Source organism: Somniosus microcephalus, chromosome 11 (assembly GCF_052327205.1).
Source record: "Somniosus microcephalus isolate GS21.2 chromosome 11, FLI_Smic_1.0, whole genome shotgun sequence".
In the NCBI taxonomy this organism is placed as follows: domain Eukaryota; kingdom Metazoa; phylum Chordata; class Chondrichthyes; order Squaliformes; family Somniosidae; genus Somniosus; species Somniosus microcephalus.
In genome coordinates, this window is record NC_140997.1 from 16,266,096 (window position 1) to 16,281,871 (window position 15,776).

At 46.6% G+C, this 15,776-nt stretch overlaps 1 protein-coding gene across 2 annotated transcripts in view; it reads right to left on the minus strand.

Moving 5' to 3' along the window:
- lmf1 (lipase maturation factor 1) overlaps positions 1 to 15,776 on the minus strand; it is a 449,408-nt gene that overhangs the window by 69,315 nt on the left and 364,317 nt on the right. For both annotated transcript variants that reach the window (XM_086000259.1, XM_086000258.1), the window contains 2 exons: positions 12,269 to 12,452; positions 3,250 to 3,403 (listed from right to left, as the gene is read on the minus strand). In XM_086000259.1, coding sequence (XP_085856385.1) covers positions 3,250 to 3,403; positions 12,269 to 12,452 — 338 coding nt within the window. The remainder of the gene's footprint in view (positions 1 to 3,249; positions 3,404 to 12,268; positions 12,453 to 15,776) is intronic.

The following is a 15,776-nucleotide window of genomic DNA, read 5'->3' on the forward strand; positions in this document are numbered from 1 at the left end:
CCTAACAAGATACTCAGTTGTATCAAAACCGCTTAGACTGCAACGATTCAAGAAGGCCCAATACCACCTTCACAGGCCAACCAGGAATGGGCAAAAAATGCCGGCCTTGCTAGCAATGCCCACACCCCGAGAATGGATAAAAAAAAGTTCTCCCTGGGGTTCACACACAAGTAATACTCACATGGGTGAAGTACTGATGCTCCTATTGGTGCCAGTGGAATTATACCCCTGGGAGCCAGTGCCTTTCAGGAGAACAAAAATAAAACGTTGGATCCTGAAAGTCTGCCCGCAGCAATGGTCTAAATCTTCCCATCTTTGCACCGCTCAGAAACCACCTCTGAGTCCAATATGCAAAGCGTTTATTTATTTTTCTTTACTCGCTGGATAAAAACTCTAGCTGCGCCAAGCCGCTCCCAGACTTTCTGCCGGTGCCTGCCGGCCATGCTGTGCCGGATAAATGGACCCGGCCGGCTTTCCATTACAGATGGCATCCAGTGAGCACCGAGGTTGCTTTACTGAGAACAGCTTCCCGGGCCTGAAAGGGTTAAAGTTATTCCCAGCGTACAAAGTGCCCTGTAGTCGGGCTGGCTCACCTCATTAACGGATGGAGTTTGGAGTTTGCTCTAACTCCAGGTTACCAGCAGCACTTACTAAATCAAAGTTATTGAAGAATTTTTAAAAGAAGAAAGTTCTTTATCTCATTTGAATTATGTAAAATTCAACATCCATCACGAGCTTCACTTCTTAATATATGTTAAAAAAACTGTGGCGGTGACATTTTATTCAACATACATTTCAATTGCACATCAACATTTCAATTGCACATCATCACTTATTAAAAGAACTGGTAAGAGGTTTTCTCCGCTGTGCAGTTCTGGGCTAGCGACTCCTGCTGTGTAATGAATTGTTTAAATCTCCAGATTGCTTCTGGAATCTTGCTCTGCGCTGCCAATGATCGACAGTCGGGATGTAGGGGACAAGCCCAGGTGCCTTCGTGCAGACACTTACTGACCATGTGACAGCAGCTCCCTGAAACGTTATTACATTTACAGCCGCCACAGGGATTACCCTGAGGTGATTGGTTAGAACATAATTACGCAGGTTAACACTCTGGAGGGCCTTTGTAAAATAATCAAACATTCATAGAATGGTTACAGCACAGGAGGCCATTCGGCCCGTCGTGCCTGTGCCGGCTCTTTGAAAGAGCGGTCCAATTTAGTCTCACACCCCAGCTTTTCCCCCATAAACCTGCAAATTAATCCTCTTGCCTTTTGAAAATTCCAATGGATTCTGTTTCCACCGCCCTTTCAGGTAGTGCATTCCGGGTCTTAATTCCACAGGATTTAAATTATTGATACACTAAGAAGGGAATTTGAATTACAGGAAACTTTGGTTTATCCGGAGGTTGTATGTCTGGAAACCTCGATCTAACGGCAGAAATCAGCAGCCGTTTTGTTAGGTTTTTTTTCTTTTTTTTTCTTCTCCTAGCATTTTTTTTTAAAGTCAGTCAGTCTCTGGAAAGACTCTCAGAAGCTGTTGCTAAGCTACAGAGACGCTTCCAAGGTACGGGCCAACTGTTTACAAGCTGTTGCTAAGCAACAGTGTTTGTTGTCAGATACGGAGATGAAAACCTCCGTATCCTTCAACATTAGCGCTGGTCTGTCCGGAAGTTTTCATAGATCGGCATCACGCCAGTCCCGGATATCGCGAAGTTTCCTGTAGATTGTTGCCAATTTTGTTATCACATTGCTGTCTGTGTGGAGTTTGCACATTCTCCCCGTGTTTGCGTGGGTTTCCTCCGGGTGCTCCGGTTTCCTCCCACAGTCCAAAGATGTGCGGGTTAGGTTGATTGGCCATGATAAAAATTGGCCCTTAGTGTTAGGGGGGATTAAATACGTGGGGTTACGGGGATAGGGCTTGGGTGGGATGGCTGTCGGTGTAGGGACCGGGTGCTAGGGTTTGGATGATCAGCCATGATCTCGTTGAATGGCGGAGCAGGCTCAAAGGGTCGAATGGCCTACTCCTGCTCCTATCTTCTATGTTTCTATGTTATTGCTAGTTTAACAGCAGCAGAATGCATGGCAATATACATGAAAAATTTTGCTATGTCCCAATTTTTGCATCCTAATTAATATCACATTATATGGAAATCCAGTTATGTGCATCGTGTCTATTTTGCCCTACTGTAGACAACAGGATCCTGCTATCTGCACCGCCTGCCATACAAAACTGAAAAGGTGACGAGTACAACAGCTGATGGTAAGTGTGAAGAGTAAGTCCATTTCTGTAGCCACACCGGGGCTGATTTTCCCCTTCACCGCCCGGGCGGGAATCTGATGGGAGTGAATCGCCCGGCTGTCTTTCATCCCATTGGAATCGATGGGATGAAGATCGGGAAGGTTCGACAATGAGCGGGCAATCGGCTCAAGCAGGTAACCACCCAGGCTGTGAAGGTGCAAATTGTGCCACGGCGATCCAGCCATAAAAGTAGTCCCCATAAAATGTTATCTTTAATCCCAGTTCATAGAATCATAGAACGATACAGCACAGAGGAGGTCATGCGGCCCATCGTGCCTGCGCCGGCTCTTTGGTAGAGCTATACAATTAATCCCACAATTAATCTTTCCCCATAGCCCTGTACATTTTTTTCTATTCCAGTATTTATCCAATTCTCTTTTGAAAGTTACTATTGAATCTGCTTCCACCGCCCTTTCAGGCAGCGCATTCCAGATCATAACAACTCGCTGTGTAAAAAAATGTTTCCTCATGTCACTTCAATCAGCTTAAATCTGTGTTGTCTGGTTACCGACCCTTCAGCCACTGGAAACAGTTTCTCCTTATTTACTCTACCAGAACCCTTCATGATTTTGAACACCTCTATCAAATCTCTTCTTAACCTTCTCCGCTCTAAGGAGAACAACCCCAGCTTCTCCAGTCCCTCTACAGAGCTGAACTTCAGGGGCGTTTTCAGAAGGGAAGCAGATGTCTCTATGGACAAGTCAAGAGGCAACTCGGGGAAAATAGTCAGGAGTATTAAAAAGACTCGACGTGCCTAAAACAGTCATCAGCAAACCAGAATAAAAATTAAGTCAACAATAAAAGAGTACTTCAAATAGAATAAGCAACAACAGCCAGATCTGATTTAAATTCCTGCTCGTGACAAATCTGAGCATGCTTGCGACTGTGCAAAATAATGCTTGTGTAAGGGATCACAATATGATGCATAACGTAACTATTCCTGCTTCGCACCTTCCAAAGGCTCCATAGGTGTTGACAATTCGCAGTGGGTTGAAGGAAGTGTTCATCATTTGTTTTGAGCTGAGCAGGTTTACAATCACTGGTAGACTGAGGTAGGCAATAAGAACCCCAAAGGAGACATTCAGCACTCGTCGAATGAAGGCACCTGAAAAAGTAGACATAGAACAGAATCATTTTAAATCTGGATCGTGGGCCTGGAATACGCACTTCAGAAGTGGGGATGGGGGGGTTATCCGGGGAGATGGGTATTATAATAGGAACATAGGAATTGCTAGACCTCAAAAAAATGAAGATCCATCTAGTTCGCCTTCTCTCATCCTGGTAGTCACACGATATAATGATAATGGAGTTATTGATTAATCATAGCAATCAATCTCTAGCAGTTAGTCTACAACAGATCCAGACATGAGGTGAGGAGAACCCCCAGTGGTGAAGAGCTTTGGGAACCATAGGTCCAAAGTCACCTGTTCCTCCCAAGCCATGCTACACTCACCACATGTCCTGTCAAAGTCAACTGTGCCTTTGTGGGGAAAAGAAAGAACTTGCATTTATATAGCACCTTTCTCAACCTCTAGACGTCCCAGAGCGCTTTACAGCCAATTAAGTATTTTTTGAAGAGTAGTCACTGTTGTAATGTAGGAAACGCAGCAGCCAATTTGCCCACAGCAAGCACCCACAAACAGAAATGAGATAATGACCAGATAATCTGTTTTAGTGATGCTGGTTGAGGGATAAATATTGGCCCAGGACACTGGGGCGAACTCCCCTGCTCCTCTTCGAAATAGTGCCCTGGGAGCTGAGGGGGCAGACAGGGCTTGGGTTTAATGTCTCATCCAAAAGGCGGCACCACTGACAGGGCAGCACTCCCTCAGTACAACGACAAAGCCCCCTCTCAGAGGGAGGGCGAGAGAAAAAAAGGACCACCAGCCATTTTACCATTCCTGCACTCACAACAGCTGTACAGGGCATTGCTGTACCCTGGGAACATTGGAGTGATGCTCTACGCTTTCTACTTCCAGCAAAACTATAGAAGCATTGAACAAGAAATGGCCACATAAATCTTCCCACTATGTTTACAGTGTTGCTACACAGTGACCAGGAGAAAAATTCCTCGCCAGTAAAGTACGTCCCACAAGCATCTAGCAGGAACCCCAGTATCAGTGCCATTACTCTAGAATTCCTCCTGAAACCTCTTCGTCTCTCTAGCTCTCTCTCGCTCTCTCTCCTCCTCTAAGGTTCCCCCCTGCCCTAGCCCTGAACTCACATCTTTCTCCAGTTTCTCTCCGATCACCCCTCATGACCTCTCCGCGCTCATCTTGTCCATGAGACCCACTTCCTGCTCCCTTGACCCTATTGCCACCAAACTGCTGACCACCCAACACCCAACTTCCTTTTCTGGCTCCCATGTTAGCGGACATTGTTAATGGCTCTCTCCTCAGGTACTGTCCCCCTCTCCCTCAAATCTGCCGTCATCTCCACTCTCCTCAAAAAAACAACCCTTGACCCCTCCATCCTTGCAAACTACCGCCCCATCTCCAACCTCCCTTTCCTCTCAAGTCCTTCAACATGTTGTCGCCTCCCAAATCTGTGTCCATCTTTCCTGCAACTCCATGTTTGAATCCCTCCAATCAGGTTTCCGCCCTTGCCACAGTACCGAAACGGCTCTCATCAGTCACAAATGACATCCTTTGTGACTGTGACAAAGGTAAACTATCCCTCCTCATTCTTCTTGACTTGTTTGCAGCCTTTGACCACTCCATCTTTCTCCAACACCTCTCCACTGTCGTCCAGCTGGGTGGGACTGTACTCGCCTGGTTCCATTCTTATCTATCTAATCGTAGCCAGAGAATCAGCTGCAACAGCTTCTCTTCCTGCTCCCGCATCATTACCGCTGGTGTCCCCCAAGGATCTATCCTTGGCCCCCTCCTATTTCTCAGCTACATGTTGCCCCTTGGCGACATCATCCGAAAACACAGCATCAGTTTCCACATGTACGCTGACGACACCCAGCTCTACCTCACTATCACTTCTCTCAATCCTTCCATGGTCTCAATTGTCAGACTGCTTGTCCGACATCCAGTTCTGGATGAGCAGAAATTTTCTCCAATTAAATATTGGGAAGACCGAAGCCATTGTTTTTGGTCCCCGCCACAAACTCCGTTCCCTAGCCACCGACTCCATCCCTCTCCCTAATATCTGTCTGAGGCTGAACCACACTGTTCGCAACCTTGGTGTCATATTTGACCCTGAAATGAGCTTCTGACCACATATCCGCAGCATAACTAAGACCGCCTATTTCCACCTCTGTAACATCGCCCGTCTCCGCCCCTGCCTCAGCTCATCCGCTGCTGAAACCCTCATCCATGCCTTTGTTACCTCTAGACTTGACTATTCCAACGCACTCCTGGCTGGCCTCCCACATTCCACCCTACGTAAACTAGAGGTCATCCAAAACTCAGCTGTCCTTGTCCTAACTCGCACCAAGTCCCGTTCGCCCATCTCCCCTGTGCTCGCTGACCTACATTGGCTCCTGGTTAAGCAACGCCTCGATTTCAAAATTCTCAGCCTTGTTTTCAAATCCCTCCATGGCCTCACCCCTCCCTATCTCTGTAATCTCCTCCAGCCCCGCAACCCCCTGAAATATCTGCGCTCCTCTAATTCTGCCCTCTTGAGCATCTCTGATTATAATCACTCAAGCATTGGTGGCCGTGCCTTCTGTTACCTAGGCCCCAAGCTCTGGAATTCTCTGCCTAAACCTCTCTTTCCTCCTTGAAGACGCTCCTTAAAACCTACCTCTATGACCAAGCTTTTGGTCACCTGCTCTAATTTCTCCTTATGTGGCTCGGTGTCAAATTTTTTGTCTTAAAATACTCCTGTGCAGCGCCTTGGGACGTTTTACTACATTAAAAGCGCTATATAAATACAAGTTGTTGTTGTTGTTAAGATGCTCCTTAAAACCTACCTCTGTCCTAATATCTCCTTATGTGACTCGATGTCAAATTTTGCTTGATAATCGCTCCTGTGAACCGACTTGCGATATTTTGCTTTGTTAAAGGCACTATATAAATGCAAGTTTTTGCTGTTGTTGTTATAACTTTTCAACTTCCTGTTGAATATCCAACGAGTGAGATGGGCTTGAATAGGCCAGCATGATGCTCACTTCAAAACAAACTAGCACCTGTTTGAGTAGAGCAGAACCACACAATGGCAACAAACAGTTGACCACTCCAACCAGACCGTCCTATGTTGTGACCAGCGAGAGGACCTGTAGTCCCCACGTGGGGCTCATGGGTTACCGAACGACACACGAGAGGACAGGGGAAAACTTTAAGTGATCCAGTCATTATCAAACAAAATTTGACACCGAGCCACATAAAGAGATATTAGGGTAGACATAGGTTTTAAGGAGCGCCTTAAAGGAGGAGAGATTGAGTAGAATGGGCCTATACTCTGTGGAGTTTAGAAGAATGAGAGGTGATCTCATTGAAACATACAAGATTCTGAGAGGCTTGACAGGGTAGGTGCCGAGAGGCTGTTTCCCCTGGCTGGATAGTCGAGAACTAGGGGCCATAGTCTCAGGATAAGGGGTCGGCCATTTAGGACTGAGATGAGGAGAAATTTCCACTGAGGGTGGTGAATCTTTGGAATTCTCTACCCCAGAGGGCTGTGGAGCCTCAGTCGTTGAGTATATTCACGGCTGAGATCGATAGACTTTTGAACTCTAAGGGAATCGAGGGGTATAGGTATCGGGCGGGAAAGTGAGGTCGAGGTCGAAGATCAGCCATGATCTTATTGAATGGCGGAGCAGGTTCGATGGGCCGTAAGGCCTACTCCTGCTCCTACTTTCTTCTGTTCCCAATACGAGGGATGCCCATAATTGATATGCAGCGGGCACCCAACAAAGTTTCCATTTAAAAGCTGTGACAAGAGTACTAACATGTATAAAATTTGAAATAAGTTACTGATTATTAAATTTTAAAATGCCAAGTCTAGGGAGATTGGGTGGTTGTGATGTTTCTGACAAAAATCTTATTCTGCCGTTGTTATCTCACGGGCTTGAGCAATGCAGTCCTTGGTATGAAGTCAGAGATATCACTGCACCAATCAGTCAAATGATACAGTTACATTTACGTGATAGACTGGGCTTTCTCTTATTTATTTTATCAGTTCCTCTTGCTCAAGGTATGTTTGTTTACCAGGGCAAAGTTTTACAAAGGTTTTAAGGTAGGCCTGGAGCTTGCTAAGATTTATTGACTGTTTATTGCTAAGTTCCAGGTGAAAGCTGTAAATTACAGTCCTGATGCACTCGGGAAATATTACCAAGGGGCAATTTAAATCCACTGGGAATAGGGCCTAAATAGATCTTAGCAGCGGCTCAGCAGTAGCTCTCTCGCCAGAAGGTCATGGGTTCAAGTCCCACTCCAGAGACTTGAGCACAAACACTAAGCTAACGCTCCAGGGCAGTACTGAGGGAGTGCTGCACTGTCGGAGGTGCCGTCTTTCAGTTGAGAGGTTAAACAGAGACCCCGTCTTCCCTTTCAGGGGGACGTAAAAGATCCCACGGCACTATTCGAAGAAGAGCAGAGTTCTCCAGATGTCTTGCTCAATATTTATGTCTCAACCAACATCCCTAAAACAGATTATCTGGTCCAGTATCTCACTGCTGTTTGAAGGACCTTGCTATGTACAAATTGGCTGCCACGTTTCCTACAATTACAAGAGTGACTACACTCCTCCCACCCCTCTTCATCTCACCCCATCAACATATCATTCTATTCCTTTCTTTCTCATGTGCTTATCTAGCTTCCCCTTGAATGCATCGATGCTATTCGCCTCAGCAATAAGGCAGGAAACATAATGGCCTAGAAATTGGGTATAGCCCCGCTTGAGGCGTTAGAACTGGCGTTGCGCAAAGTTTATAGCCAGACGAAACTTATCGCCGCCTGGCGAGATATTGGGTTGCATCGCCCCTAAAGGGGATTGAGGCAAATTCAGGCGTTACACGGGACTCCTAAGGCGCTAATCTTCCGGCGCAACCCAATATCGGAGCAGACGGGCGCAGCGCAGGTGCTCTCTATTACTGATGACCACGAGACTTCCAGGCGCCGGCCAGCTCTTAAAGGGGTGGGTCAGTCAGCTTCAGCATCCACACTCTGCGCCTTGCAGGCCTCAGAATCGGCGCAGGCCCTTCTCTGGCACTAAAAACTTGGACCAGATGGAGAAGGTGAGACAGAGAGCAGAGCGCTTCACCAATGAGGCTCTGGAGCAATTGGTGGCCGCAGTGGATGCCGGCGAGATGTTCTCTACCCAGACAATGGCACGAGGCCGAATCATAAGGACTACCGACGAGCTTGGAGGGATGTATGCCAGAGGGTCAACTCCAGCAGCATGGTGACCAGGAGCCCTGTCCAACGCAGAAAGAAATTCAACGACCTCACTCGGGTCGTGAGGGTGGGTGTTGTTTCTGCAAACTTCTGCATCCCTTCATTTGCACCTGACTTTATGGCTACAGGGTGGGCTGTGCCCCATTGGCCATCTGCCAGCAAGCACCCATGGCCCTTTCTGGGCACACACATGCACATTTGACTCAAGGCGTCATGTAAGGGCTCTTGCACCATGGCGGGCATGAGATGATCACTCAGGGCATCATGTAAGGGCTCTTCCACCATGGGGGGCATGAGATGATCACTCAGGGCATCATGTAACATAACTTCCCCTCTTTTCCCCTGCAGTCCAAGCTGGCGAGGATTGGCAAAGACCAGCTTCGCACCGGTGGAGGGCCTCCACAAGTGGTCACTCTCACGGATCTCGAGGAGAGAGTCCACCAGATTCTTGGGAGGACGTCTGAGTGGTCCTGTAACCACTGCAGCTGCCGACCCCATTGTTGACAGCGATGGTAAGGTTCTCACCTTTTATAACTGTCTCCTTCCACTTGTTCCCCCCGCCAGCATGCTTTCTCACTGTGGACCCATGTCATAGCCTTGCCGCAATCTGGCATCCCTTGCTGCCAAGCTGTCCTTTTGCTAAAGCCACTCTTCCACCTCCCTGCTTTCAGATGCTGCATCACCAGCTCGGGAGCCGGGCCCTCAAGCTGCCAGTGCCAGTGCCTCCGAAGGCTCAATGAGAAAATTACTGTCCAACAGAAGGTCAGCAACTCTCTCCAGCAACGATCAGAATGGCCAGCCCAAATGGCTGCAGCTTTTATACTAGTGCTGTCCCCTTTAAATAGCGCCCCCCGAGTCCGAGAAGGGCCTGGGAACACTCTATCCAACTGTCACTAATAGCGCCAGGCGAAAAGGTTGCGGGCGCCACCGAATATCCGGTCCGGGGCGCCAAAAAGGCGTTGCACACTGAAATGATGTCATGATCTGCCTGCGCCCGCGAGCGAGCAAAAAGAGTTAGCGCCAGCGCTAAAAGGATACTCAATTTGGGAGGTGGCGCTATATTCACTGCGCCCGCCCGAAAATTGGGTACCGCCCCAATTCTCGGGCTCTTTAGGCGCTAATCGCTGGCGCTACCAACCGAATTTCTAGGCCAATGAATCTTTATGGGCACATTTTGTGAGGCAATGCTGCTTTACGTTGAGCCAATACGCATTTCGTGCAACAATCATGAAGGTACTGTTACATTATCTACAGTACAGTATTTAAAAGCCTTTGCACGTGGCCATATGTCTCCCTGGCCTCACTGTCAAACAGCACACTGCCATTCACTGGCCACGTTCACATACCTGGAGGTACCAGAAGGCTGCTACCACTCTTTAGGAGTGGAGGGGAGCGGGGTGAAAACAAAAACAGCATCAGTGCCACTGCTTCTTGCTTTTCTCAAAGCTCTATCAAATCAAAGTCGCATTCTTTAACAAATTGGTATTTTCGTAACTCTAAAATTCAACAGTGATCACTCAACGTAACCTGAAGCAAACCTGGCTTTCATTTCATTTCAATCCAAAGACGTTAACATTCGGGGTCTGGTAAATTAACTTTTCCCAAAGCGTAATTGCCATAAACGAATATTTATTAAATGCACGTTCTTGATATATTGGGCATTAGAGCAAAATAATGAGCCAAGGTGACAGCACGGAGCCAAGTGTTCAGTTGCTGTACTGGCACGGAGTACTTGCTGAGTAACAACATACATTAAAAGCCTGCTGGTTAATGACACAGGTGTTAACACACTGTTTATAATTGCACATACAATGTGACATACACATGAGCAATTATATTTTCGAAAACAATCATGCAATGATATGAAAGCAACCATGGTGACGATATAATGTGGTCATTACTCCTTAACATGCAACAGGTTTTTTTTTTAAAAAAAGGAGAAAATCAAACTGGAAGACGGCCTGCCGAACTGTCACAGAAAAGCCTGAACATTACAGAGTAATACTTCTGGTCTCATTAGTGCGACAGCAGGAATACTGCATTTTTGAATCAGCGCCCTTGGGCTGGAAGGTAGAAAATCAGCCAGGATAGTTACAGAATGTTCGCTATTCTGTAACCTCGGAGCGCAAGAGAGAGACAGCGTGAGAATAGAAAGGGCATGCATGCATGTGTCTATGTGCTCATGTGCATAACTAGCCAGCACCTACTGACATGAGAATGGGTGAGTTACTCGAGTGTACCTCATGTCCATGGTAACCGTATCTCAGAAAGCATCAACACTTTCAAATAGGTGAAGAAATTGGCCAAAACCGAAAGAGAGAGAGATATACACTACTAGTGCCTCTCAATCATGCCTTGTTTTTGTATTCTACACATCGAGCAGATAAATGGCAGCCGGGGAACACAACTTTTGCACGGCATTCTCTCTTCAATGAATCGATGAATGAAGGGTGCTGGTCATAGACTACTTCCTTCAGTTGTATTGGTCGAATTTGACACACACAATCCTCAATTTGCCTCCAGCCAGTTATTTCTTTTAATTGAGAAATCCAGGTAAGTGGGCAAGGGTCCGATGTAGGATACCATCAAGGCTGACTAAGGTAAGCCAAAAGATGGGGGAAAGTCATGAAGTAATGATTAGGTGTTGGCAAGTTTGGGTTTCAAAAGCTTGCAGGATTGCAGGAGGCAGAGAAAACCGAGGAAGACTAGGATTCCAAACAGCTACTGTGATAAATAGATATAGAAAATGTACATCAGAAAAGACTGAACAGGCTGGGGCTCTTTTCTCTAGAAAAGAGAAGGCTAAGTTAAGACCGAATAGAGGTCTTTAAAATTGTGAAGGGGTTTGATAAGGTAGCTGTGGAGATATTTCCACTTGTGGTGGGGGGGGGGGGGGGGGGCGATGCGCCATCAATTACTCAAAAGACTGAGGTTGAGCGAGTAACAACCAGGCTTTTATTAACTAAAGAATGAAGGTCTTGTCTCGAGTGGTCGACCCGTCCAGAATACTAAGGGACTGGGAGGTAGTCACTTATATACCTGGAATAGTGGGAGGAGTCAGCCGAGGCATGTCCAGACCTGTACCTAGTGGAATACACATACAGACACAGACAGGTATAACAGTGGTTTACCACAGGGGGAAGAGTCCAAAACTAGGGATCATAAATGCAGGATAGAAAGGAAAAGAAGAGTATGCTGATAGGACGAGATGAAGTAGGGTGGAAGGAGGTTCATGTGGAGCAGAAACACCGGCACGGATCAGTTGGGCCGTACATTCTGTGTAAAAAATGATTCATGTTCAAGTTTGGGTACTCACAAGGCAAGTTGATCCAAACTAGCCAATTCAATTCAATTCACGTTTGATTTGGAATTACTCTTCGTCGAGTCGCTCTTTAATTTATTTGCTGCACACTTCTGACTGTGAAGTCAGTAAGTTCAGTGTGCGTCCATTCAGGCCAATGGCAGTGATGTCCAGCATCAGTTGACATTTTGAGATCAAGGCTCGCTGTGGGAAGGACTCAAAAACTGCTGTCTTTTGTCGTGAATGAGTTAAGGAATAAAAGCAAAGTTCATGGAAAAGGCCTGTGTCAAAAACATTGGGCAGGTCGTTAATCAATATCACATACCATAATGAGTAGGTGGTTTCTGACCCAGTGCCTCCTTAGCATGAATCTTGGATACTTGATCCTTGACCCCCCCTTGTCGTGAGCTGAAGAGAAAGGCCAGATTGGAGTCGTCAAAGCAGGCAATGCTTGGAACAATAGTCAACCAGTTCAAGAAGCTGAGATTCCCACTTATGATGAGTAAGACCTAAAGAGAAGGGAGGAAGATCAGATTTACAGCTGCAATATACCAAGGAAGTGACACTGTAAAGGTCTTGTACACATAATGCAGTTTGCTTTGTTGATAGAGTGGGAGTTCAATTATCATCAAACCACTTTATGTCATGGCCCATTTTTTACTGCAGAATGTCAAAACACCAAACCATTCCCTATTTCTTTCTATATACTGTACGTCAGCCTGTTTTATAACATAACGGAACAAAATTCATGCCTTTTTTTCTTACATTGTAACATTTCAACAAACCCAACATTAAATGTAAACAATTTTCTTGGCTCGTCTTGGTAGGAATTTCTAGCCTCAGAAATATATTAAATTTATTTTTAACTGTGCATGCACATACATACATAAAACCTTCATTTATCTTCCTATTGTCTTGCCAATTTAATCTTCCAATCCTCTTAATTCATACACTATTTTCTTGCGTTGCTGTTCTAAAGTTTCATTCTTTATTATAGCGACAACTCGCATTTATATAGTGCCTTTAACGCTCCAAGCACTTTACAGAGAGAGGCGATCAAAATAGATAAAAAGGGGCAGGCATTGAGTCACGGGGGAAGAGGTTCGGAGGGGCGACTGAAAACGGTCAAAGCAATGATGAGCCTCAAGCAGATTGGATATTTTCAGTCAATAGTCAAACTAGAAAGTAGGCAGTTAAGAGAAACATCACAGGCATATGTGGGGGTAGAAATCCATCTGGGCCCGTTTCCGGGTCCAGACTCGGTGCTGTGCAGGCTGCCCTAACCTGGAGGGCCCGAGGGCAGCCCAGAATTGGGCCTCGTCGACATTTCAATGCACGAGCCTTTCGCGCCTCCACAGGCAGCTCGAGCATTTGACCAGTGTGAATGTCGGGCTTCTGCCGGGCAAGTCCTGGGAGGAGGGTTGCAGCGGGTAACGGGTTGGAGGGTGATCGACGACTGTGGAGTCAGAGGGGAAGCACTCTTGTTCCTCCTGCCCCCAAGAAGACGACGTTTGTAGCAACTAGCTTTTAAAAAAAAAAGACTTTTGTTTGGCGGCTGCAGTGGCCGCTGAAGAGTCCTGAGCTGGTCGTTGTCCAATATCACGGAGGGTCTTAAAACAGGAGTTAGGCCCCTCATTTAACTTATGTAAGGGACCTAACGCCACTTTGGGGACACCTGAAAAATGGCCCGACTCAATTCCGAGTCAGATGTTTTCCAGGGGGCTTTGGGACGCAGGACATTGGTCCCCAAATTTGGACCTCCTTGCACCTGCTTTACGCCCCTAAAATGGGCGCGACGAGGTCCAATTTCTGCATCATGAAACATTAAATGGTATAGACAAGGTAAACCCTGATTACTATCAAGGTAAACCAGGAAAGTAGGACCAGAGGAAAGAATTGGAAATCTGTGAAAAGCAAATTTAGACCAAATTTCAGGAAGAACCTCTGTATTTAGAGAAATGTGCGAGGGAGGGTAGCAGAGACAGAAACTATGGGATAGACGCTACAATGAGACAGTTGGGGTACTGAAGATCCATGCTCCAATGGATGCATGGCATTTTTCATCCCTGACTTTATCTTAAGTTCTTATCCCATATAAATCTTCTTTGTCGGCTTTGCTATGTGGCACTGGGGGAGAAATTCAGTATCGCCCCATTTGGGGCGCAATTATCGGCCGGGCGCAAAGATTAGCGCATGGCGCTAATTATCGCCTCCGACTGCAAACTTGGCTTTTATCGCCCCTGAAGGTGATTGGAGCGCTAAATCAGGCGCTTCACAACTGTCTTAAGGCACAAAGGCCGAGGAGCGAGGCGCTACCTCAGAGCACTGGCGAAGCTCATGTGATGTCAGTCAGCAATGGAACACAGACACAATGAAACCGGCCAGTTCTTAAAGGGGAGGGTTGATCTTGCTCTCCATCCACAGCCTGCTCATTGCAGCCTTGTATCTCAGCCTGGAGAGGCCTGTACATCAAATCTGCTGGAAAGAACAATGGAGACCCAGGGAAAGAGCTCAGAGTGCAGCCTCCACAGTCTCTTCTAAATCGATACAAGGGCAAATCAAAATGAACCTGCAAAGTGCTGCTCAGTACCCAAAACTCCTTCACACAGCGTTGAATCTCTCCAGAAGTCAGTCTCTCTCTCAGAATGCGTGATGCAAAAATGTCACCAACAAAAAAAGGCAGGAAGCGGTCGCCTTTAAATAGCGCTCCCCCAGTCCCTTCCTGACTGCAAAACGCTCCCCTCAACCTGTCGTTGCTAGCGGCAGTCGGTAAGGCAGGGGGCGCCACTCAATATCCGGTCCGGGGCGCTACCGGGGCGTTGCACACTCGACTGACGTCACGATCTGCCGGCGCAGGAGATCATGGCAGTTGTGTTTAGCGCCGCCTCAAAATGTCTAGTTAATTTCGCGAGCGGCGCAAACATCACCGCGCACGGGCGCTAGTTGCTTTGTGCCCCATTAGCACCCTCTTAAGGCGCTAACAGGAGGCGCAAACCAACTGAATTTTTCCCCCACTGTGTTTAAACAAAGGAAAAATAACAAAAAGAGACAAATTACGTTAGAGCGATAAAGTCAGGAGCAGTCAAGCAAAACAAACTCGCAGAAGACATTCAGTGAGTCGGTGGGCATCACATGTTGGTTCTCAAAGATCACCTGAGTGCAAACTAAAACTGTAAACCTAAGCAGTGAGTTGGGGGAACACTGATTGGTGATATTTATTATACATCCTGGACTGTTTGTTTTGTTTGGATGGCAAATTGGGTGGGGTGACTCTTCCCGGAATTTTTAGTGGTCATCCTTAAGTTGAAGTAGAGAATCTGGGTTTGCCTTATCTACAGCTTCCCTGGGAGGGGAGGTACTTGTTGATGCATCTCCACAGGGTAAGACTTTGCCAAATCCAACGTGTTATGGCCACAGAAGCAGCGTCCACGTTAACGCAGCCTGTCCGACTGTCGCTCAGCTCGAGAATCCTTCCACTGCATCGCACCATTTTTCAAGGGAAGAGTGTGGAGATACAAAGATAAAACTGAGTGCATGAAGCTTTAGAGAAATTCCCAAATGAAAGAAGAGTTCATTTGCTATTTTAGACCAATGTACAGTGCAATCCATTTGGAATGTGGACAAGTGCGTCAGATTAGGCAGGATGGGAATTTTCCTTCAGATAGTCAAGTTAAGAAAAATGCTTAAGTCGGAACAGAAAAATGTAATAAATCATCGTCGCAGAGTGTGTCGTTCTCAAAAGAAAAGGCTCAGTCTCTGTGTAGTATTGCTATCAACTGAATTTGTGTAGGAGTGTTAGCAGAAGGCAGCTCCGAGCTTGTGAAGGGTAGCCT